Below are 23049 nucleotides of genomic sequence, written 5' to 3'. Positions count from 1 at the left end.
TTGCCCAAATTGTGGGTGTAACCAGGGGCTGCCAACTGCTCCTAGCAGAAGAAGCTGAGGCTTGCATTATAAAGGCGGCATGCCTTTAAAGCTTTCCCTTCGAGCACTGGGCCCATCCTTGGGAAGGAGGTGTGACACCCGGGCTCTCCACCTAGGGGTCCAGAAACATGTCGGTGAGTGGCAGGCTAAAACCAGTCAGTGACCACACCAGGGTCGGTAGGTTTTCAGGGTGCACCTCTGAGGTTCCCTCTGGGTACATCGTTCAATAAATCCCACACTGGCATCACTGTGGGTTTATTGATAGGAGTAGTTTGGTACTAAACACTGCTGGGTTTAGTGAAGCTATCATGGAGCTGTGGAACTCGAAAAACCCATTTTGTCACATCTAGCCTATCCCAAGGCAGCAAGGAGTCACAATTTCCAGACCCTACCACAATTTCAAGCCAATCAACAACTGTCAGAACAATTGTGCGTCTTCTGGATATGATAGCCCCATGCATCGCAATAGTGCCACATGCACGATTACACATGCATCTGCTGCAAGAAAGTCTAGCACGCCAGTGGTCTCAGTCACAGGGTCAGTTAAGAGGATCTGGTGTTGATAGACCGCTACACACATCGCTCTGCAGTGGTGGAACACACAAAACCTTTTTAAAAGGCTGGCCGTCCCTCGAATCTGTGCCACAAATCGTTCTGACAGCAGACGCATCCCTCACAGGATGGGGTGCTCACCTACAGGATCTCACAGTTCAGGGTCTCTGGGACACCAAACACCAGTATTTCCACATCAACTACCTCGAGCTACAAGATGTTCACCTAGCATTGAAAGGGTTTCTACCTCACCAGATAGGCATGGGTGTCTTAGTCCGGATGGACAATATGACAACCTTGTACTATGTCAAAACAATAAAAAGATAACCCCTTGGATTCACCTAACGGTCGCACCACTCTTATGCTCAATCACTCACAGTCACTTCTATGATCCTCGAACCCAAAGAATAATGGTTATCAATACAAGCACCCCCTAGGTATAAACAAACCTGAAATTGCTATTAGTCAAAATGTGTGAATTTTATTTATAGTCTTATATCGATAAAAACATTAAAAACAATAGATGCAATAATACATGGTACATAAAAATGCATACAATCATAAAAACAGAAAAGAGACTAAAAAAAAGTGTTATTCAGCTAAGTACATCCGGTATATCAATTCATAGGAATCTTTTCATGAAGGTCAGGGTCCTATTATTTCATTCCGACATATTTTTCCATGAATTTGACTTGAAACAAGTTGCGTTTCGGTGTTTTGCTTTGTCTGCACCACCTTTGTCAAGACTAATCTTTACATAATGTCTCTTTTGATCAATGAATCGATTAAAATCAATCATATAATTTGTATAGTGCCGGTAGTCGATCGCTATGTGATTCTTATCCTCGTCCTGCCAGTTTCTGTATATAACTTCGCATAGACACACATAGGGATCAGGCACATTTATATTTTTGTGCATCATAGTGGATGCATCCCTTCGATTGCCCTCTGAGGTTCAAGACCTCTGAATCTTGACAATCTGAAAATAAATCGCCAGATGCCTCTTGAATCTTGCTCTTTTAAAGTGTTTTTACTCGATCTTTTCGTACCACTGTATCTGGTGATTGCTTCTTCTGTGTGCAAGTTCCCCAGTTACGGAGGACCCTGCAGATTCAGTCGGGTAGTGGGCTGGATGGCTCCTGTTTTGTTCAGCGAAAACGTTTTCGTACAAAAGTATACATGTCCAAGGGATTATCTTTTTATTGTTTTGACATTTGTTGGTACCCTGTCCCTTGGATAGTTGGGCCACTCCCTTCCTTCTTACAACCATGTACTATGTACAAAAATGTGGGGTGGGTGGGACGCTCTCTACAGTTATCACGCTTATCTCAGACCATTTGGCATCGGACAATACATCACAACATCCATCTGTTAGTGGAGCACCTCCAGGCAACAGACGTGTTTGCTGACTTCCTCAGCAGGATGCGGCAGCAAGTTCACAAGTGGGAACTCCACCCCCAAGTCCTCCTCCAATACTTCCACAAGTGGGGTTTACACCAATAGGCCTGTTTGCAATTGCAGACAACGCAAAATGCCCAAACCGCCTCCAGGTTCCCACCCTCGCTATCCAAGGGCAATACTGTATGGATGAACTGGTCAGGGGTATTTGACTACTTTTTTCTGCCTCTCGCTCTTCTTCAGTTTCTGGTTTGGAGGCTCAGGCAAACGTCTCACCCTCATTCTGGTAGCCCCCACTTGGGCTCTGCAACCCTGGTTCACAACACTTCTCGCAAGAAACTTCTAGCCACAACTTCTTACTCAAAACCATGGAGAGATCAGGTATCCAAATCCAAAGGAACTCAACCTTGCGATTTGACTCCTGTGGGTCATAGAATTCAGTAACATGAATCTCCCACCTGAATGTATGACCATTCTTACAGAAGCATGTAAGCATGCTATGCAGCGAAATGGAAAATATTTGCCCTTTCCTGCAGTAATAACCACATTGATTCCTTTAATTCTTCTGTGCAAAACATTGTTGCTACCTTCTCCATTTACCGCTCTCTGGCCTTGCCTTCTCTTCAAAAACGCTTACATCTAGCTACAGTGGCTGCCGAGCTATAAAACAGGCAACATTTATCTTTGTTCAAAGTGCCTTTATGGAAGGCCTTAAAAGAGTAATTCCACCCAGAATGCCACCTGCACCCACATGGAATCTCTATGTTCTCACCAGACTTATGGGTCCACCAATCAAACCATTACATAATGGTCCCCTCCAATTTCTATCTTGGAAGGTCGTGTTTTTGATTGCCTGTTTGTATTTCGAGGAGGGCAACAAACTGCCCTTATGGGCACTAAGGAACACGGCTGATATTAAAATGTTGCCCAAAAAGGTATATCTTTAGGTAGCCTTGACCCTTCCTAAACTGTGGCACATTTCAACCCAAGTTTGCTTAGATGTCTCCTCGGGACGAGAACCCAGAACCCATATGGCCATCAGCCAGTGCCTAGATCGATTACATAGGGTAGCGGCAGGCAGATTTAAGTGAATATTGGTCTCCAATGTGTCCTCAGTAGGCCGTGTCATCCTCTATCATCAGACTTTATCAGTGGTACTACTCCGCTACAATGTTATGATGGCTACTTCTAACCACATATTTTGCATGTTGTGGATCTCCCCAAACACCAGACTGGATCTGGAATCTCTTGCTCTTATGTGCAAACCTTCCCATCTGCCACTTCCGCAGCGCAGTCTAGCCTGTGGGTATGCCATCATGGAGTCTCATGTAGGCACCATTCATACATGCAGATATTGCTTACTCTTTTCCCACACCCTTTGACGGGAACTCTTTAGATTTTTCAACACCAAAACTCAGTATTCAAAATTTTGACTGTGTGCATGGATTTTGTTACCCAAAACTGCAGGGTTTATTCTGTGTTGAATGTATCTCAAGCAGATGTCTGTTAGTGACCTACATGAGATCTGTTTTTGGTACCTTACCCCGAGCAAAACTTAATGTCCTGAGACAAATGCTTCCAGATGTATCCAAAAGCAAGCGGTGAGCAAGAAGCAAAACTTTAAATCGTGAAGCACAGGAAACGGTGGTGGTCGCACTACGTCGCTCTCACCAACTTCGAATCCGTCCACATCAAAGTTAAGAGGCATGTCAAAAAGAAAACTTATTCGAAAGGGGGCTCTCTGCTTCCTCGCAATTCCTCCAAGTCTCATTGCATTGCTATCAAGCCTGTATAGTTTCCACTCTGTCAGACAACTGGGTTACGTAGGGGCCAAGTCCAAGATTGTCGACCCCACTGGCAATTACATTGGACCAATGGATCCTCCGAATTATTCAACATAGTAATGCCCTCCCTTTTTTGGACACATCTTTCCTCTGCGTTCCTCCAGTTTGTTCAGACCTTGGTGGATCATGCAGCTACTCCTTTACAAGAAGTTATATTGTTGCTCATCAAGGGGGCTATTGAACCTGTACCAGAGTCAGAGAGAGGTTTGGGGTGCTACTTCAGATATTTTCTGGTCCCTAGAAAGGACAGGCGCCGTAGACTGATCTTGGACCTCGGAGCATTAAACTTTCCTCAAGAAGTAGTACAAAATAATGACACTTGCACTGGCTCTGTTTGTCCTGGACCCATTGATAACTGAAGTTCCATTGGTGGGCCCTTATATGCCAACGGGTTTGAGGCACCAGCAGGATGCACAAAGACAAGAAGCCTGAGAGCTTCATGCTCTCTGCTGTCTTCTTTATGCCACACCCTCTAGAGAGGAAAAGAGGTCACACCAGTTGGATCCACTACAGGTTCTTAGCTTCTACTATTATGGATCGAAGATATTTCAGTTCGATGATCAGTTCTTTGTTGGATTCGCTGGTACGAAGAAAGGAAAAGCTGTTAAAAACGGGACCCTATTGTGATAGATTTTCCCCTTGATTCAAACTAATAAGCCTTAGCCCAAAAAGATATCCTGAGGACTTTAGGGCCCATTCTCCCAGCCCTTCCGCCCTGGCTCTTAAGCCCCTGTTTTGGATATCTGCCAGACAGCCATGTGGGCATCCACACCTTCACCAGGCATTACTGACTCAATGCGCAGGTAATTTTCCCTTTAGGTCACGTAGGACTGCTGATTTAAAGTTCACTCCTCAGACCCACCTCACTGAAGAAGGCTTTCCTTCGGTGTAGATCCTCAAGGCTAGGAATCTGTGGTTAGAACTACCCATTAGAACAGAGGTCTTCAAACTTTTGTAGGTTGAGCCCCCCAGCTGAATTGTTTTAGATGTTGCCCCCCCCCCCCCCCCCCCCTTAACAGAAATTTCAGGAATCTGGTAAACTACATAATCCTTGATGGGGCACGACATGCCCATACTTGTGTACAGGGGCGCAACTAGACCCCAACTTCGGGGGGGGGGGGGGGGGGCTAACACTCCCATCCAGGGCTAGCCCTAGCACTGGACTCACATAGTGCAATGGTCTGTTTTGGCCCCCCTCCCCCATTTCCTCCTTCTCCCTGAATTTCCTCACTACCACTCACCAACAACCGCACCTCCTCTCTCTATAGCACCTTTCTGGCAAATATTTCCCTTTTTTATGGTGCTACTCATAGTTTACCCACACTCAGTTTTTTTATCTGCATGGTACACATTCTTTATAGCAGGCACATTAACCCTCTGCACTTTTTGGGTGGTAGGAGTGCCCATGTGAGTGCACGTGAGGTATGCAACAGTGTGAGAGAAGGATAAGAGGAGTGACTGCAGGGTGAGTGAGGTGACCATATGAATTTGCGTGTGGATGTAAGTGCAGAGTGGGACACATTAATGTATCGTTAGTGATGGTCTTATTTGAGTGAGTATGCACATTGAGCAGAAAGGGAGACATGTGAGTGAAGTGTTTCATGAGTGCAGGGTGAGTAGTGTGCTTGTGTGACTGCAGGGTGTGGTACAGGGTGAACAGCACAAGTGCATTGTGAGTGCAGAGTGATCACTGTGAGTTCAGGGTGAGCAGGTGATCAGTGTGAGTGCCTGGTGATCAGTGTGAGTGCATTGTGATCACTGTGAGTGCAGTGTGAGAGGGGGAATGGTGTGAGTGCATGGTGATCAGTGTGAGTGCATTGTGATCGCTATGAGTGCAGGGTGAATTTTGTGAGTGCATGGTGATCAGTGTGAGTGCATTGTGATCGCTGTGAGTGCATTGTGATCGCTGTGAGTGCAGGGTGATCAATGTGAGTGCAGGGTGATCAATGTGAGTGCAGGGTGATCAATGTGAGTGCAGGGTGATCAATGTGAGTGCAGGGTGATCAATGTGAGTGCAGGGTGATCAATGTGAGTGCAGGGTGATCAATGTGAGTGCAGGGTGATCAATGTGAGTGCAGGGTGATCAGCGTGAGTGCATGGTGATCAGCGTGAGTGCATTGTGATTGTTGTGAGTGCATTGTGATTGTTGTGAGTGCAGGGTGAATGGTGTGAGTGCATGGTGATCAGAGTGAGTGCATTGTGATCGCTGTGAGTGCAGGGTGAGAGGGTGAATGGTGTGAGTACATGGAGATTACTGTGCGTACGGGGTGAGCATGAAAGTGAAGGGCGAGAATGAGAGCGACTTGTCTGAATGCAGGGTGCATTCCCAGACACTTGAACTAACTCAGCAGGTTATTGACGGCAGCGTAGGGTTTCAGATACTTTAAACTATTGCTATTATGGCATTAACCAGGGATCAGGGTGGAGGAAATAAATGTGCTGATCTTCCAACAAACTTCCAGTTTTATGGTTAGGGTTGCCAGCTCATTATTTTGATGGCCCACTAGGTATAAAAATAAAAGTCACCTAAAGCTGTATTGTCAGCACTTGTCGGTGCATACTTTGCGCAGCAAATATAAATAGTAGCACTATTAATTGTGTTCTATAGCTGCCTGAATGGTCCATGACTGATAATAAAATGGGAAAAAGACAGAAACATCACAATACAAATGTTTATTTATAAGCCTATTTGGTGTCAAGACAAGCAGGCTGTTTAAAAAACACATGGCTCATTTTTCTGCTGGTAACTTGAAGCCCTGTGGGTGTTGCAGCGCCTGCCTGTGTAAATGTAAAAAAACTTTGTCTCCTTTCTACTAAGAGCTTCCTCCCAGGACGGAGTTAAACTGGTAAAGCTGAAATGCTTCAGCTTCTTGGGGAGGCAGGATTTCTCCTTTGCTAAAACTGAAAGCAAGGAAAGACCGTCCTTTCTGCTGCAATGGGAGGCAAGGAGTCTCCTCTGCTTTGAAATCCAATGCAAAGGAACAGGACTGTCTGTTCGTTTTTTAGCAGAGGAGACCCTGCCTCCCACTGCAGCTGAAACAGCCAAGCTCTACCAATTAACAATTAACCCCCTCCTGGGAATGTTAACTGTTAGCTCTTAACGTGATAAAAGCACACGTCCTGCCTTATCTATTTCCCCTCCCTCCCCCCTCCAGCCCTCCGTTACGGGAGAGTTCCCATTTGAACTTGTGACACCTCAGGACAGTAAAAGACTCTGAAAGGGAAGATCTTCGTGTGGAGTGCGCGCCCCCCCTGAGATGGTGTTGCACCCCCCTGGGGGCGGGCACGCCTCACAGATTGAAGAACTCTGCATTAGAAGAACGAGTTACTTATGTTAAGTAACGCTCTTTCTTATGGATACTGTATTGAATTGCCGATTCTTTAGCAGCTGCTCTACTCCCAGTTCTTTCAAGTGAGCTATAGGAAACTAATAAGGTTGCAATTTAGTTTTTTGCACACTGTCAATGCTTCCAATTCACACGTCACATTTGAAGACATGGAAAAGACCATTGAATAAAGTGACATCAACATGCGGAGGTAGCACTTCAGGTGTCTGTCATCATCATGTTATTGATTCATGACGGAGGCTGGTGAAGTCACCTGTTAGCGTGCAGGAGCTATTGCAAGACTTCTCAGAACCAGTCTGGTGCTTAGGGAGATTTGCAAGGTGAAAAATCTGCAATTAGAGTATCCACCCCTGCCACCATTCTGTCAATACTCAAGATACCATCTGCTGACCCTGCTACGCTTTCCAACCACAGACCTATCTCCCTCCTAAAATCTCCAGCAAAGGTCTTAGAGAAACTAATCAACTGACGCCTCTCCAACCACCAGCTCCTTGATGCCACATAGTCCGAATTCAGGCCCAACCACAGTAGAGAAACAGCACTCATTGCGCCCACAGTTAACATCCTCAAAGTACTTGACAGAAGAGACACAGCAGTCTTCATTCTCCGGGACCTCTTTGCCCCATTTGATAGTCTCGCACCTTATCAGGTACCTGCATGAGATTGGCATTCATGGACCCACTCTCCGCTGGTTCTACTGCTCCTTAATGGATAGAACACAAGCTGTCAGCCTGGCACCTTACTCCTCGGAAATCTGCAAACTCATCTGTGGAGTGCCTCATGGTTCATTGCTCAGCCCCATCTTCTTCAATGCATACATGATCTCTCCGACCAATGTCATCTACGCATATAACATCCTCTCATATTCAGATGGCAAGCAACCGGTTTGCCGACTGAACTGACCCTGACCCACACCCAGCACCAACATCAGGAACCTTGGAATAGTCCTCATCAGAAAACTGGACATGACCGAAAAAGTCAATGTCATACTGCAACCTGTTTCCACACCTTGAAAATGCTGTATAAGATCTTTAAATGGCTCCCACGCTACACTAGAAAATGTCTTAATCACCAGAAAATTGGGACTATGGGAACAGCCTCTATGCCAGTATCATCAAGCAACTCACTAGAATGCTACAAACTATCCAGTATTCGGCAGACTGACTCATCCTCAAACTCCCACACAGAACTCACATTACACCACACCTCGGGGAACTAGACTGGCTCCAGATACACAAATGCACTCAATTCAGACTGGAGGCACTACACAACAACTTACCTTAAAAGTCTCATCTTCTTCCACCAACCACCCAGACACCACTGCGCTGCAGGAATCCTACTTGCACACATCCCATGTATGCATAGAACTAGATGAGGAGGAATTGGAACGACATCCCGCTCGACATCAGATCTTCTTACTTTATTCTTGAATTCTGCAAGAAACTTTTAAATTAACCAACCTACCATAGGCAGGGCTCGGGTCACACACCCCTGCTCAGAGCCAGGATACCCTTGGGAGTGATAGCACACTTTACAAATACACATAACACAACACCAGTAAATTGGCTACTTTCTCAATGGGCCTCAGCACGGTGCTGCCATCTTATTTTTTGCTCACTCCCTTCAGGCATAAGTGAAGCTTGATCAGAGTTCAGTTTCAAGATATGACTCACTCTTGAAAGGGTGGTCCATCAGTAATATGCTTGGCTTATCCGTACCTCTAAAAATCATGGATTGGAGGGGTCAACCAATCCCTGGTTTTTTAAGGTACTTAAGTCAAACTTTTGACATAACAGAGGGGCAAGTAGTGCAAACACTGTTTTATTTATTGTGCTCCATGCTTTAGGGACCAATTAAACAACATGGGAATGGATATGTATTTGTGTAGAACCGAAGAACTGTAAAATAAAATTGGTGTAGGTCGAAAGGTCAGCTGACAGTTACACTGTGAAGATAGACCTAAAATTCCATGTAGGATAACGACTGCCCTCCTCAGATCTGTACTGCTGCTAGAAAAATAAATTATTCAGTTATCTAAGACACTTTATTAGTATTACAATGTCATGTGTGTGCCCCTGAATGTTCAAGCTCAGGCAGCTGGATAAATAAAATGCTCACAGCTCTTTGGAGGACAAGCAATTTTTATGGAAGCACACACCTTCTGCCCAATTAAACATATACTCCTGGCTCCCAACATTTGGGCGGAGCCAAAGACCCTCTCCTGATGATTAGCATATAATTGTCTGGTGATAGCTGCAGTGTCAACCCAGACCGTAACGAGCATCTGTTAATGAATAGACCCAATGCCATCATGAAACTGGCTGCTGGAGAGACCGCTTTGCGATCAATGTTCAGTTCATTACGGCATTTATATATTACTGATAACTTAGAATGTAGTAAATATGTAGTTAGTAAGTTAGCCAAGTAACCAGCAAAAAAAACAATATCCTAATCTTTTTCTATGTGGCCTCCTCCAGTGTTAATCATCTATCTTGAAATACTGCTGGAATGTTAACTTCCCTCAGTGGTTTGTGGGAACTTGGAGCTGGACTATTAGCTTTGCGTCAATAAAGACACATTTTGTTTTTACTTTGGCAATATGGTATGGTGCTATCAGAGACCTAGTGTTTGAATAATGGCTTTGTTTCATTGCCTGTGGTACTGAATTTTGTTACAGGGAAGAATTGGGGTTCAAACAGGAGGGGTTTGAAGACTGTACTATCCATTAAATTGGAGAGTCTTGAGAAGCATTGTCTTTGTGATTTCGGTAACGCACAAGTTACTACTTGTGTAACGATATATCTGTAAGAGACATTAGTTAGTGATAGATTCCTTACCTTAGAATATCCCCAGGCGTTAGACTGGATCCGGAAAATTTAGCGTAGCAATACCCCTGCGCGCCGGCAGGCGTCGTCCGCAGCTCCGCGTCCGTCGTCGGCATCGTTAGCGCCGGAATGACATCGTCGGAGTACTTAGATGCCGCCCATGCACGCTGACGTCAGTTCTGATACACAGCTTTTCCGCGCCAAATACGCAGAGCCATGATAGAACCAACACTGGTGCCATGAAACAAGGGCCCTAAAAGGGGATGACCTTAACCCTAGATATCGGTTCGCAGAACGGCGAGGATGGGTGGGTCGGTAAGGAATCTATCACTAACTAATGTCTCTTACAGATATATCGTTACACAAGTAGTAACTTGTGCATCTGAAAGAGACACGTTAGTGATAGATTCCTTACCTTAGAATAGATACCCCAGCAATACCAACCCCGGTGGTGGGTCTGCGAACCAATAATCACACCAGAAAGTCCTGGAGGACGGAACGGCCAAAGAAGCCATCCCTCCGGACTTGGCTGTCCAGGCAGTAGTGTCATGCAAACGTGTGCAGCGAGGCCCACGTAGCTGCCTGGCAAATGTCCTGCAAGGGCACTCCTCGGACCAGGGCAGTGGTAGTCGCCGTGGCCCTAGTGGAATGAGCCCTCAATCCAACAGGGGGCTCCTTCTTAGCCAAGGAGTAACACGCCTGGATACACAAGATGATCCACCGAGAGATGGTCCGCTTGTGCACCGCCTTTCCCTTCTTAGCGCCCATGTAACCAACAAAGAGTTGGTCATCCACCTGGAACTGGCGTGTGCGATCCAGATAGAAAGAGAGCGCACGTTTTGGGTCCAGACGGTGGAGCCTGTCTTCCTCTTTCGAGGGATGCAGAGGCGGAAAGAAGGTGGGCAAGGTAATGGACTGCCCGATGTGGAAGGCCGTGACAACCTTGGGCAGGAAAGAGGGTCTTGTCCGCAACGCAACCTTGTCCGGATGGACAGAGAGGAAGGGAGGTGTGGAAGAAAGAGCCTGGAGCTCACTCACTCTCCTGGCAGAGGTGATGGCAACCAGGAAAGCAGTCTTCAGAGTAAGAAGACGGAGAGGACAGTTATGGAGCGGCTCAAAGGGAGGTAAGTAAGTACAAGGTTCAAGTCCCACTGGGACATCACGAAAGGAACAGGAGGGAACATGTGTGTGATGCCCTTCAAAAACCTATTTACAATTGGGGTCTTGAACAAGGAAGGCTGATCAGGTAGCCTTAAGAAGGCGGAAAGGGCAGAAAGGTACCCCTTAATAGTGCCCAGAGCAGATCCCTGCTGGGCAAGAGAAAGAAGGAAGAGGAGAACCTCAGAAAGGGGTGCAGAGAGTGGATCCACAGCCTTTGCTGTGCACCATGCCACAAATCTGTTCCACCTGCAGGCGTATACCGACTTTGTGGAGGGACGCCTGGCTGCCAAAATGACATTACAGACTTCAGGAGGCAAGTCAAATGGCCTCAACTGCTGCCGCTCAATCTCCAAGCTTGTAGGTGGAGACTGGACAGGTTCGGGTGGAGGACCGTCCCCTGCTGCTGCGACAGAAGGTCCTCCCGAAGAGGCAGACGAATCGGGGGATCGACTGACATGCTGAGTAGCTCGGGATACCAGTATCTTCGTGCCCAGTCCGGAGCCACAAGGATAACCTGGGCCCGGTCGCGCCTGATCTTCTACAGCACTCTGGGCAGAAGTGGTATAGGCAGAAAGGCGTACAATAGACCTCAACTCCACTCGCGACGAAAAGCATCTCCGAGCGAGTGCCGCCTTAGAAATTCCAACGCGCAGAACTGATGACATTGCGCGTTCTCTTCTGTGGCAAATAGATCTAACCAAGGCTCTCCCCACTGCTGAAAGAGACTTTGCGCCACGTCCGATTTCAGACGCCATTCATGATCCATCATGCACCGACGGCTGAGTTCGTCCGCCCTGGCATTCAGAGAACCTGCCAGGTGTTGAACCACCAGGGTCACGCCCTGATGTTCCAGCCACTGCCAGAGGCGCAGAGCCTACTGGCATAGGGTCCACGACCCCACCCCGCCCTGTTTGTTGCAGTTCCACATGGTGGTGGTATTGTCCTTGAACACCTGCACTACACTCCCCCGGACAGAGGGGAGGAATGCCTTCAGCGCTAGTCGGATCGCCCGCAGCACCAAAAGGTTGATATGGAGCCGGGACTCCGCCGGAGACCACAGGCCTCTGATCTCCGCCTCTCCCATGTGGCCTCCCCAGCCCTGGAGGGACGCGTCCGTCACAACCACGTGCTCCGGGTGGGGTAGGGAGAGGGATCTGCCACTGACCCAATCGCGGTCCGTGAACCACCACTGCAACTGTCTTGCAGTGCCCTCCGAGATCAAGACCTGATCGGACAATTGCCCTGATGCTGGGCCTACTGAAACTTCATGTCCCACTGCAGAGCCCGCATCCGCCACCGGGCGTGATGCACCAGAAGGATGCAGGAGGCCATCAGCCTCAGAAGCCGCAGCGTCAACCTGACCGAGACTCGGGATAAAGGCTGAAAGATCGGAATCAGAGCCTGAATATCCCGAACCCGCTGTTCGGGAGGATAAACCCAAAACTGCGCCGAGTCTAGAACTGCTCCGATGAAGATGAGCTTCTGAGAGGGACACAGGTGCGACTTCGGCACGTTGATGGAGAACCCCAGCAAGTGCAGGAGGTCGGCCGTAGTCTGGAGGTGGCTGACGACTGTCTGGGGCGAGCCCGCCTTCAATAACCAGTCATCGCGGTAGGGAAAGACTGACACCCCTAACCTGCGCAGATGAGCTGCGACCACCGCCATCACTTTCGTGCACACCCGTGGGGCGCTGGTAAGGCCGAAGGGGAGCACGGTAAACTGAAAGTGCTCGTGGCCTACCGTGAACCGCAGGTAACGCCGGTGGGCCGGCAGGACGGGGATGTGAAAATAAGCTTCCTGCAAGTCCAACGCTACCATCCAGTGTCCAGGGTCCAGGGCAGCTATGACCTGAGCCAAAGTCAGCATCTTGAACTTCTCCATCCGGAGGAAGCGGTTGACGTTCAGTAGGTCCAAGATAGGGCGTAGGCCCCCTTTGCCCTTCTTGGGTACCAGAAAGTAGTGGGAGTAACAACCACACCCTACTTCTGGCCCGGGAACGCGCTCGATGGCCCCCTTGGCCAAGAGGGCCGTGACTTCCTCTTGCAGAAGTTGCAAGTGATCCCCGGACACGCGGTGGAATTGCGGTGGCATGGCTGGAGGGGTTGCCTCGAAGGGTAGGGAGTAGCCCCATTCGGACGATTTGCAGCACCCCCCTGTCCGACGTGACAGTGCGCCAGTGGAAGAGGTGATGGCGAACCCTGCCCCCCACTGGCGTCACATGGGCCTGAAAACACGGACTAGGAAGGTTTTGAGGCGGGAGCCCGCGGGGGGAGGTGTGGACTGCCCTCGCCGTTGTCCCTGACTGCCGCCACGGCGGTTTCCACAGACACCACCGCGCTGTTAAACATTCTGCGGTTCGTGGCTGACAGCACGTGTGGGGGCGCTCCTTCCGTGGCCACGAAAGGAGCGAAAGGCACCCGATTGCTGGTGTGTGGCCGAGAGGCCCAAGGACTTGACCGTAGCCCTGGAGTCCTTAAGACACTCAAGCACATGGTCTGCCTTGTCGCCAAAGAGACGACGGCCATCGAACGGCATGTCCAGAAGAGTGGCCTGGACATCGGCCGAAAAGTTGGTGGACCTCAACCAGGCGTGGCGACGAACCGCCACCGTCGTTGCCATAGCCCTGCCCAGTTAGTCCGTGGTATCCGGCCCACACCGGATGGAATATCGTGCTGCATCTCGGCCCTCCACAAGGGCTTGGGCGAGTATACCCCGGACCTCCTTCGGACATTGTGACAGCACGTCCGCGACCGTGTCCCACAGGGTGTGGGTGTAGCGGCCCAAGAAGCATGCGGTATTGACAGACCGCAGCCCCAAACTCAGGGACGAGAACACTTTCTTCCCGAATTGTTCATACCTCTTGGATTCCCGATCGGGCGGAGCCGTCGGGAATGCAGTCTGGGAAGTGGAGGCCTGGATGACCAGGCTCTCGGGGGTGGGATGGGTGGACAAAAAGCAAGGGTCGCCCGGAGCCGGGCGGTAGCGTCTGGCCACGTTCCTATCCACAGGCGGACCTGTGGCGGGCTTGGACCAAGTGCCCACAAGAACGTCACACAAGGCCTCATTAAACGGCAGCAGAGGCTCAGTGGAGCTTGCCTGCTGTTTAAGGACCTCTAGTGAGGAGGTTAGTCCTCACGGCCGCGACGGGGAGCTCAAGGTGTAAGTCCTTGGCCACCCGCGTCAACACTACACTGTAAGTAGCCCCCTCCTCCGTAGCCACGGTGGGAGGGGATACAAATCCAGTGTCAGGCGAAGTGTCAATTCCACTGGCCTCCCCAAGCTCATATGTCCAGTCCTGTTGAGACTGGCACTCTTGTGCCAGAGGGTCCACAGACCCCGCCCAATCACCCTCGTCACCCATCTCCTGCAGATCAGGGTCAACAGACGGGGGCGGTTCGTGGAAATAGAAATCTCCAAAGGCCGTCGGGAGCGGCTCCAGAGCCGGACCGAAGGGAGGATTGGGGACGGCGTCCATAGTGGGCGCCGGGGCGACACCGGCAGGGCCGGCGAGGTCGTGAGTGCGACCGGCGACGACCTGGATCCGGAAGCGGATCTAGTGAGGTCCTGCGGCGCCGGGACCGAAGTCACCGGCGGCGCCGGGACCGAAGAACCCGACGGCGTCGGAGGCGAAGCACCCGACCCGCTAGGCCCTCCAGCCGGGGCCGTTGGGCCCGGAGGCGGCACAGGACCCGGCTGAGAAAGGAGGGACCTCATGGCCATGAGGTACCGCTCGACCTCCTCTGGCGTCGCATCATGCCCAGGGACCCGAAGGTGTGGGGCAGGCGGCGACGCCTGCGACTCCGTCGGAGCCGCGTGGGTGGTATCACCCGAACCCCCGGCCGCATCGTGCGAGCGTCGGGGCGGGTCGGAGGAACGATAACGTCTCTCCGACCTCTCATGCCTCTTACCTGAGGACTTGGATCCTGACGACCGATGTCCACTCCCGGAGCTGCAAGAACTCTGACCCCGCGACCGGTCCCTCGACCCCGCCTAGCTTTAGATGTCAGGGCCTGGCAGTTGGAGCAGGTACGGTCGTCGCGGTCGAGGCCTAAACACTTGAGGCACCGGCGATGGGGGTCGGTAACCGACATCAGTCGGTTGCACTTGGAGCAGGGTTTAAACCCGGGCATCCCTACCGGCACCGTCGGAGTCGAAGACTCGAGTAGAGATATGATCAAAAGATCAAAAAAGTTTAGTCAAAAAATGACTAAGGGGTAGAGCTTCTCCGGATCTGCGCTAGCTGGTGCGGAAAAAAGAAGAACTGATGTCAGCGCGCATGGGCGGCGTCTAAGTACTCCGACGACGTCATTCCGGCGCTAACGACGACGGACGCGGAGCCGCGGACGACACCTGCCGGCGCGCAGGGGTATTGCTACGCAAAAGAATGAACACTTTGCTTAAAATGTAAGAATAGTTTTGATGCTTTTTATCTTAGCTTAACATGCTGTGCACGGCTCATAAACATTCTGTATCATGTAGAATAAGTGCAAAATCTAATTTAAAAATGGCACTGGTGAGGGGATCATTGAACAGCATTCAATGTCGAAATACTGACACACCTGTGGTTCATATCGACTATTTTTATCTTGAAGAGAAAAGATGTGATATTTTGGTCAGGGCTACTAAATAGCAAGAGTATTCATAGGATGAGAATCTAAAACAAACATCAAGTTGCAAAACTATCGTACAGGTAAGTAACTTTTTACTTTGTGGCTGTTTTATTTTTCTTTGTAGTGAAATATTTTTGTGAACTTGTGACGCATTTTTGTATATCTGAAAGAAACACGTTAGTGATAGATTCCTTACCTTAGAATATCCCCAGGCGTCAGGCTGGATACGGAAAGTTTTTCTGCTTAGCAGTACCTCTGCGTGCCAGTAGGTGGCGTCCTATGACTCTGCCTCCGTCACTGGCGTTGTGGCCCCGAGATGACGGTATGGAGAGTACTTGGGCGCCACCCCTTCGCGCTAACGTCAGTTCTTTCTTTTTCCGCGCCGAAAGCGCAGATCCGGATTGAGTACCTCGGTCATTTTTTGACCACTTTATTGAGATTTTTGTCTCCTTTTCTTGTGGCGGTGGTCGCAGCTCATCTGCGCAGGTCAGGGGTGTCAGTCTTCCCCTACATTAACGACTGGCTGTTAAAGGCGGGCTCGCCACAGGCAGTCGTCACCGACCGCATTCGACACTGTTGAGCACACCCTCCTGATTCACCGCTTAAAAACTTTGGGTGTCGATGGCATGGCATTGGCCTTGTTAGCCTCTTTTCCTCAGGAGAGGAGATCAACAGTGTCGCTTGACGGGTTTAACTCTGAGCCTTATTTGCTACCTTGTGGGGTTCCGCAGGGAAGCTCTCTGAGTCCTCTGTTGTTTAACGTCTAAGTTACTGAACTTTGTCTGCTTGTCAGAGATTACGGCTTCTCATTAACCCCTTCGACGCTGATGACGAGCTGGGCTCGTCATGAGGTAGCCTCCTCGCACGCTCATGACGAGCCCAGCTCGTCACGTAACATGCGTTTTTAAAAAACTCAGCGTACGGGCGGAATTCCGCCCGCACGCATGCGGTTAACATCCTATGCAGATGACTCACAGATTGTGGTTGCAGCTCATAAAAAACAGCTCTCCTGCCGTGCAATTCCATAACTGCATGGCCGCCATTAACATCTGGATGAGCAGTCACTGCCTCAAATTAAACTCTGATAAGACGGAAGTGCTGATTCTTGGCAAACTAAAACCTTCCTGGAGTAATCTCTGGTGGCCAGCAGAAATGGGCGTGCCGCCCATTCCAACGGCAAAGACTAGAAACTTGGGCGTTTTGCTTGACAACAGACTGACGTTCATTTCACATACCAATGCTATTGTGTCCGCTTCCTACTTCCTGATAAAAAAAATCAGGAAGGTACTTTCCTGTGGAAACTAAAAGTGGTCATCACTTCCCTCATACAGTCCAAGCTGGATTACTGCAATGGGCTCTATTTGAATGCCCAGAAGTGCCTGAGGAAACTTCAGTCGGTACAGAACTCTGCGGCCTGCCTTCTGTTAAGCCTTCCGCGACACAGATCCATCTCAGAGGAAAGTCGGAAGCTTCATTGGCTTCCAGTGGCGCAACGGATCAAATTTAAGGCGCTTTGTGTGGCCTTTAAAGCTTTGACACAGAAGAGTCCGCTGTTTCTTCATGAGCTCTTTGTGTGGTACCAGCCAGCCAGACAACTCCGTTCTTCGGATGCGAAACTATTGGCAGTGCCGAAAATTCGGACCATGCATTGGGGAGGGCGGATCTTTCAGTATGGTACTTCAAAGCTGTGGAATACGTTGCCATCGGAAATCAGGAAGGCTAGCTCTCTTCTGAGCTTTAGAAAAAATTTGAAAACTTGGCTGTTTCAGTGAGAGGTGCTAGGTAGGGTTTGCTCAAGGTTCTCAGCGCCGAGACACCATTTTGGTATTTGTGCGCTTCATAAATATCATTATCATTATCATCATTATCATCTCCAGACTACGGCCAATCTCCTGCACTTGCTGGGGTTCACCATCAATGTGCCGAAGTCGCACTTGAGCCCCTCTCAGAAGCACCCCTTCATCAGAGTGGTTCTGGATTCGACACTGTTTCGGATTTATCCTCCTGAACAGCGAGTCCGGGATATTCAGGCTCTTTCCCGGGTTTCAGTGAGGATGACCCTCCGGCTTCTGGGCCTGATGGCCTACTGCATCCTGCTAGTGACACATGGTGGCATATGCGGGCTCTGCAGTAGGACCTGAAGTTCCAGTGGGCACAGCATCAGGGCAACCTGTCGGATCACATCCAGATCTCGGAGGGCGCTGCACGACAGTTGCAGTGGTAGATCACGAATCGTGATTGGGTCAGTGACAGATCCCTCTCCCTTCCCCCACACAGTGGTGACAGATGCATCCCTCCTGGGATGGGGCCACATGGGAGAAGCGAAGATCAGAGGCCTCTGGTCTCCGGCGCAGTCCCGGCCCCATATCATCCTTCTGGAGCTGCGGGCGATCCGGCTTGCACTGATGGCATTCCTTCCCTCTGTCCGGGGAAGTGTAGTGCAGGTGTTCACGGACAACACCACCGCCATGTGGTATTGCAACAAACAGGGCGAGGTGGGGTCCTAGGCCCTTTGTCAGGAGGCTCTGCGCCTCTGGACATGGCTGGAACGTCAAGGCGTTACCTTGGTGGTTTAACACCTGGCACGTTCACTGAACGCCAGGGCGGACAAACTCAACCACCGATGCTTGATGGATCACGAATGGCATCTGAACTCGGACGTGGTGCAAGGTCTCTTTCAGCAGTGGGGAGAGCCTTGGTTAGATCTAATCGCCACCGAAGAGAACATGCAATGTCATCAGTTCTGCGCGTTAGAATTTCCAAGGTGGCACTCGCTCGGAGACCCTTTTTGTCGCAAGTGGAGCTGCGTTCTGTTGTACGCCTTCCCACCTATAACACTGCTGCCCAGAGTGCTGAAGAAGATCAGGCGCGACCGGGCCCAAGTCATCCTTGTGGCCCCGGACTGGGCTCGAAGAGTTGGTATTCCGAGCTCGATTCCCCCGATCCGTCTGCCTCTTCGGGAGGATCTTCTGTTGCAGTAGCAGGGGACGGTCCTCTACCCGAACCTGTCCAGCCTCCACCTCAATGCTTGGAGATTGAGCGGCGACAGTTGACACCTTTTGATCTTCCTCCCGAAGTCTGTGATGTCATTCTGGCAGCCAGGCATCCCTCCACCAAAACGATATACGCCTTCAGGTGGAACAGATTTGTGGCATGGTGCACTGCGAAGGCTGTGGATCCCCTTTCTGCCCCTCTTTCTGAGGTTCTTCTGTTCCTTCTCTCTTTGGCCCAGCAGGTCTCTGCTTTGGGCACTATCAAACGTTATCTTTCGACCATCTCTGCCTTTCTACGGCTCCCAGATCAGCCTTCTCTTTTACGTCTTCTTACTCCCAAGACTGCTTTCCCGGTAGCTATCACCTCTGCCAGGAGAGTGAGTGAGCTCCAGGCTCTTTCTTCCAAACCGCCTTTCCTTTCTGTTAATCCGGACAAGGTGGTTCTCAGAACCCGGCCTTCTTTCTTGCCAATGGTTGTCGCGCCCTTCCACATCGGGCAAACCATCACTTTGCCCACCTTCTTTCCGCCTCCGCATCCTTCAAGGGAAGAGGAGGGGCTCCACCGTCTGGACCCAAAACGTGCGCTCGCATTTTATCTGCAGCGTACACAGCAGTCCTGGGTGGGTGATCAACTCTTTGTTGGCTACGTGGGCGCCAAGAAAGGTACGGTGGTGCACAAACGGGCCATCTCCCGGTGGGTCGTTCTGTGCATCAAAGCATATTACTCCTTGGCCAAGAAGGAGCCTCCTGTGGGGCTGCATGCCCATTCGACCAGGGCAACAGCAGCCACTACTGCCTTGGGATGCGGTGTCCCCCTGCAGGATATTTGTCAGGCAGCTACGTAGGCCTCGCTGCACACGTTTACCAAGCACTACTGCCTTGACAGTATGGTCCGGAGAGACGACTTCTTTGGCTGTTCAGTGCTCCATGACTTTCTGGTGTAATCCTGTTTGCAGACCCACCACCGGGGTTGGTATTGCTGGGTAAGGAATCTATCACTAACATGTCTCTTTCAGATGCTCAAGTTACTTACTTGTGTAACGATATATATGTAAGAGACATTAGTTAGTGATAGATTCCTTACCGCCCTGCCCATCCTCCCCATTCTGCGAACTGATTACTAGGGTTAAGGTCACCCCCTTTTAGGGCCCTAGTTTTATGCACCAGTTGTCAGTATCTGGTATGGCTCTGCATTTCGGTGCGGAATAGTTGTGTACAGAACTGACATCAGCACACAGGGGTGGCGCCTAAGTACTCTCTGTGATGTCATCTCAGCGCCCACGACACCAGTGACGGACGCGGAGCCGCAGGACGCCACCTACTGGCGCGCAGAGGTACTGCTAAACAGAAAATCTTTCCAGATCCTGCCTGATGCCTGGGGATATTCTAATTAAGGAATCTATCACTAACTAATGTCTCTTACAGATATATTGTTACACAAGTAAGTAACTTGTGCGTTAGGTCTATTGGCCCATGTATTCTTTCAGAGTCCTTCCAAATACAACAAATCATTCTTTAGTGATTTTTCTTGATAAGCTTTTAATTTGTTGTTCTCTTCCTTCTCCCAGCCAGTCACCATCTGCTGCATGGATGAGTGGATTCAGTGCCCCGCCTAACCCTGCACCTGCTCCGCCAGTCAGTCAGCCTGCGTACAGCGTGGCCAGCTACCAGACACAATGAGGGCAGACTTTTGTTCATGAGCCTACAATTCATAGTGAGCTTTTCGCTCTACAGTGGAATTGCCTCTGAGGGCGAGATTTCAAGCGCCACATTGGGGAAAAGCACCCGCGTGGAAAGAAAGTATTTATTTTAAAACTGAAAGTGTCTTGGAATCCTTAGCAGTACTTTTCATTTCAGTGAAGGATGCACATAAGTCCCGCATTACATTTTTTTCTGTTCATCGTGGATGTATCAACATTTTTCTTCATCTAAAAGAAAAATCAAATCTGCGTCCAAGGAAATTTTAAATGCATATTTTTGACAGACGGTAATTGAGGAAACTGACAGCTATCTTGCAACTGTTGCTGTACATCAGCAGTCCGCATATTTTTCTTTCACAGCATACATTTTGCTACTCCAGTTTTTTGTGTGTGTGTTTTGGGGCAATCTAGGTTTAGCTACACAACCAGTTTTATATGAAAACAGTTCTGGTCGTATTTAGATCTTTGAATCAATCCCGTCAAATTGCAAAACCCAGTATTGCCTTTTCAGCACAAAATATACAATTTCTGGGAAACATTTTAAGTACTATTTTTATACTACTGTACACCAACAAAATGCTACAGTCAAGTTTCAAAACCTGTGCTTTCAGTCACATCTTTGCGTTCTCTAAAGAATTCCAAGGAAGGAAATTTAATTTATTGTTGGACACCTACTGTTGACCACCTTTTTACGCCTTTGGCGACTGTGAGGCCTGGATGGGGCTTTCTCTGTAAATATTTTTAAACAAATGAACAGGTAAAGGTTAAGATTTCCCTTTGCGTTCTTAAGCAAAGATGATTTATTCTGCTCCTGTGGCTGTTATACTGATAGTCCATTGAAGTTTTCCCTTTCACTTAATTGAAAGGGTTATGTATGAGGTCCGAAGGAGAAAGGCCATGTAATCATTGGGCTGTGGGGTACTCTTGTGGCAGACAGACAGAATCTCATATCATTTGCTTGGAGAAGGGTACATCCATTAAGAAATTGATTAACCACTTTCACTGTTGTGGGCTCTGCATAGCAACTTTTTAGTTTTACAAGCGTTTTTTATTTTACCTTGTTTCTTTCCTGTACAAAGATGTCAGACACACTGCCCAAGAAGCATTACATTTTATGATATAAGCACCTATTATTCTACCATATCATCAGCACTTCTTTCACTCCTTATCATTAGATTTGAAATTCTGTTAATGTCATTCTCGAAGTTTCTACCCCATTTAAACCTACCTAAATAAACAGTCCCATACCTGCACATAGCTTCACCGAATACGTAAGATTTCTCTCCGTGAATGGCAGTTAGTATGAGCATCTTCCTTTCCAGCATACACGTTATAGATCTTGTAATTTTCCATGGCAATACGTTAATGGAGGGGGTTAATAACTAGAGAAAGTCTTTGCACTTCTCATCAAAAGTGCTACTGTGGAGACTATGTAAGTGTGTTTTATATTGTCATGTTCATGCTAAATGGATTCGGCAAGCTGTCACGTTGAATTTTTGTTAATTCTGCAAAGTGAAATTGTGTTACAGTAATATTTGTTTTTCTTGACAAGTGTGGCCTTTGTACTTAGGTCAAGCTTTGATACAAAGGATGGTATCAAGGCAAAACCCTGTAAATACTAAAAACAAAAAAGATACTTTTAAGAGCATGATACAGCATAGACGTAGTGACTGAACAGGTAAATACAAAATATACTAAACTGCCCATAAAGGATAGTACAGTTGCAAGAACTCAAGTGAGACATTTCCCAAGTTTGGTATTAAGCTAAGTTACATACATTTATATTGCAAAGCCTTAATTTCAAAGTTTTATGTCCGCTAATATTCTTCCATTTTTGTGTTACTGTCTGGTATATATCTACCCGGGCTGGGTTTTTGTAGACCTTAAGTTTTAATATAAATTTTGGAAATACAGTTTTAAAAACTTTGTGCCCAATAATTATTTATAACAAGAATATTTTTGGCATCTTATTGTAAGGCTTGTCCATGTGCCATTAGATTAAGAGATGCAGTTTTAAAAAAATTACCAAACTGCGTGTGCTATAGGTTTTCTTTTTTTTATTTTCATGGTTGGGTTGCATGCGATGAATTTTGTACAGGTTGATTGTGTACAGTATGAGAAGTGACACACCCTTATTGTATTAAAACTCTGCAGAATATGTGGGGAATTTTTCAGTTTCTTGTGAATACCAGGAGAGGAACTACATCAATAAATCTGAAATCTTCATTGTACAGTTAATGTTGTGTGTTGTCTTAATTCTGTTTTACCTGGGTAATAGGCTTCTGTGCAATGTTATTAGTACTCATACCTCCATTCCCTTTACACAAATGCCACACTTATTAAAATCTTGAATCATTCTGGGCCCAAGTCATTTAAGAGCTTTTTGTAAGAATTTTTATTTTTGGTTTAAACCTAATTCATGGCAGAAAGCTTTGTGAATTGATTCCTCTACAGTTGTCTAAAGAAGAAGGGAAGTACAGCCTGAAGTAGCCAGCTGTTGCTTTTTTTCCATGGGCCAGTTTACCTTTTCTCTTAGTTAAATCCCAATTGCTTTTGGGCCTGTGGCAGTGGTTATCCAGT

General features: G+C 48.5%; 1 protein-coding gene across 3 annotated transcripts in view; it reads left to right on the top strand.

Moving 5' to 3' along the window:
• Window positions 1-22707, top strand: part of TIAL1 (TIA1 cytotoxic granule associated RNA binding protein like 1) — a 666746-nt gene extending 644039 nt beyond the window's left edge. For all 3 annotated transcript variants that reach the window (XM_078643920.1, XM_078643921.1, XM_078643922.1), the window contains one exon: window positions 20338-22707. In XM_078643920.1, the coding sequence (XP_078500046.1) occupies window positions 20338-20449 (112 nt within the window). In that variant the 3' untranslated portion in view covers window positions 20450-22707. The remainder of the gene's footprint in view (window positions 1-20337) is intronic.
• The last annotated feature ends 342 nt before the right edge of the window (window positions 22708-23049 follow it).

The sequence above is a fragment of the Lissotriton helveticus genome, chromosome 5_1, assembly GCF_964261635.1.
Source record: "Lissotriton helveticus chromosome 5_1, aLisHel1.1, whole genome shotgun sequence".
Taxonomy (NCBI): domain Eukaryota; kingdom Metazoa; phylum Chordata; class Amphibia; order Caudata; family Salamandridae; genus Lissotriton; species Lissotriton helveticus.
Note: the sequence above shows the minus strand (reverse complement) of the source record. Positions and strands in the feature narration are given on the sequence as shown.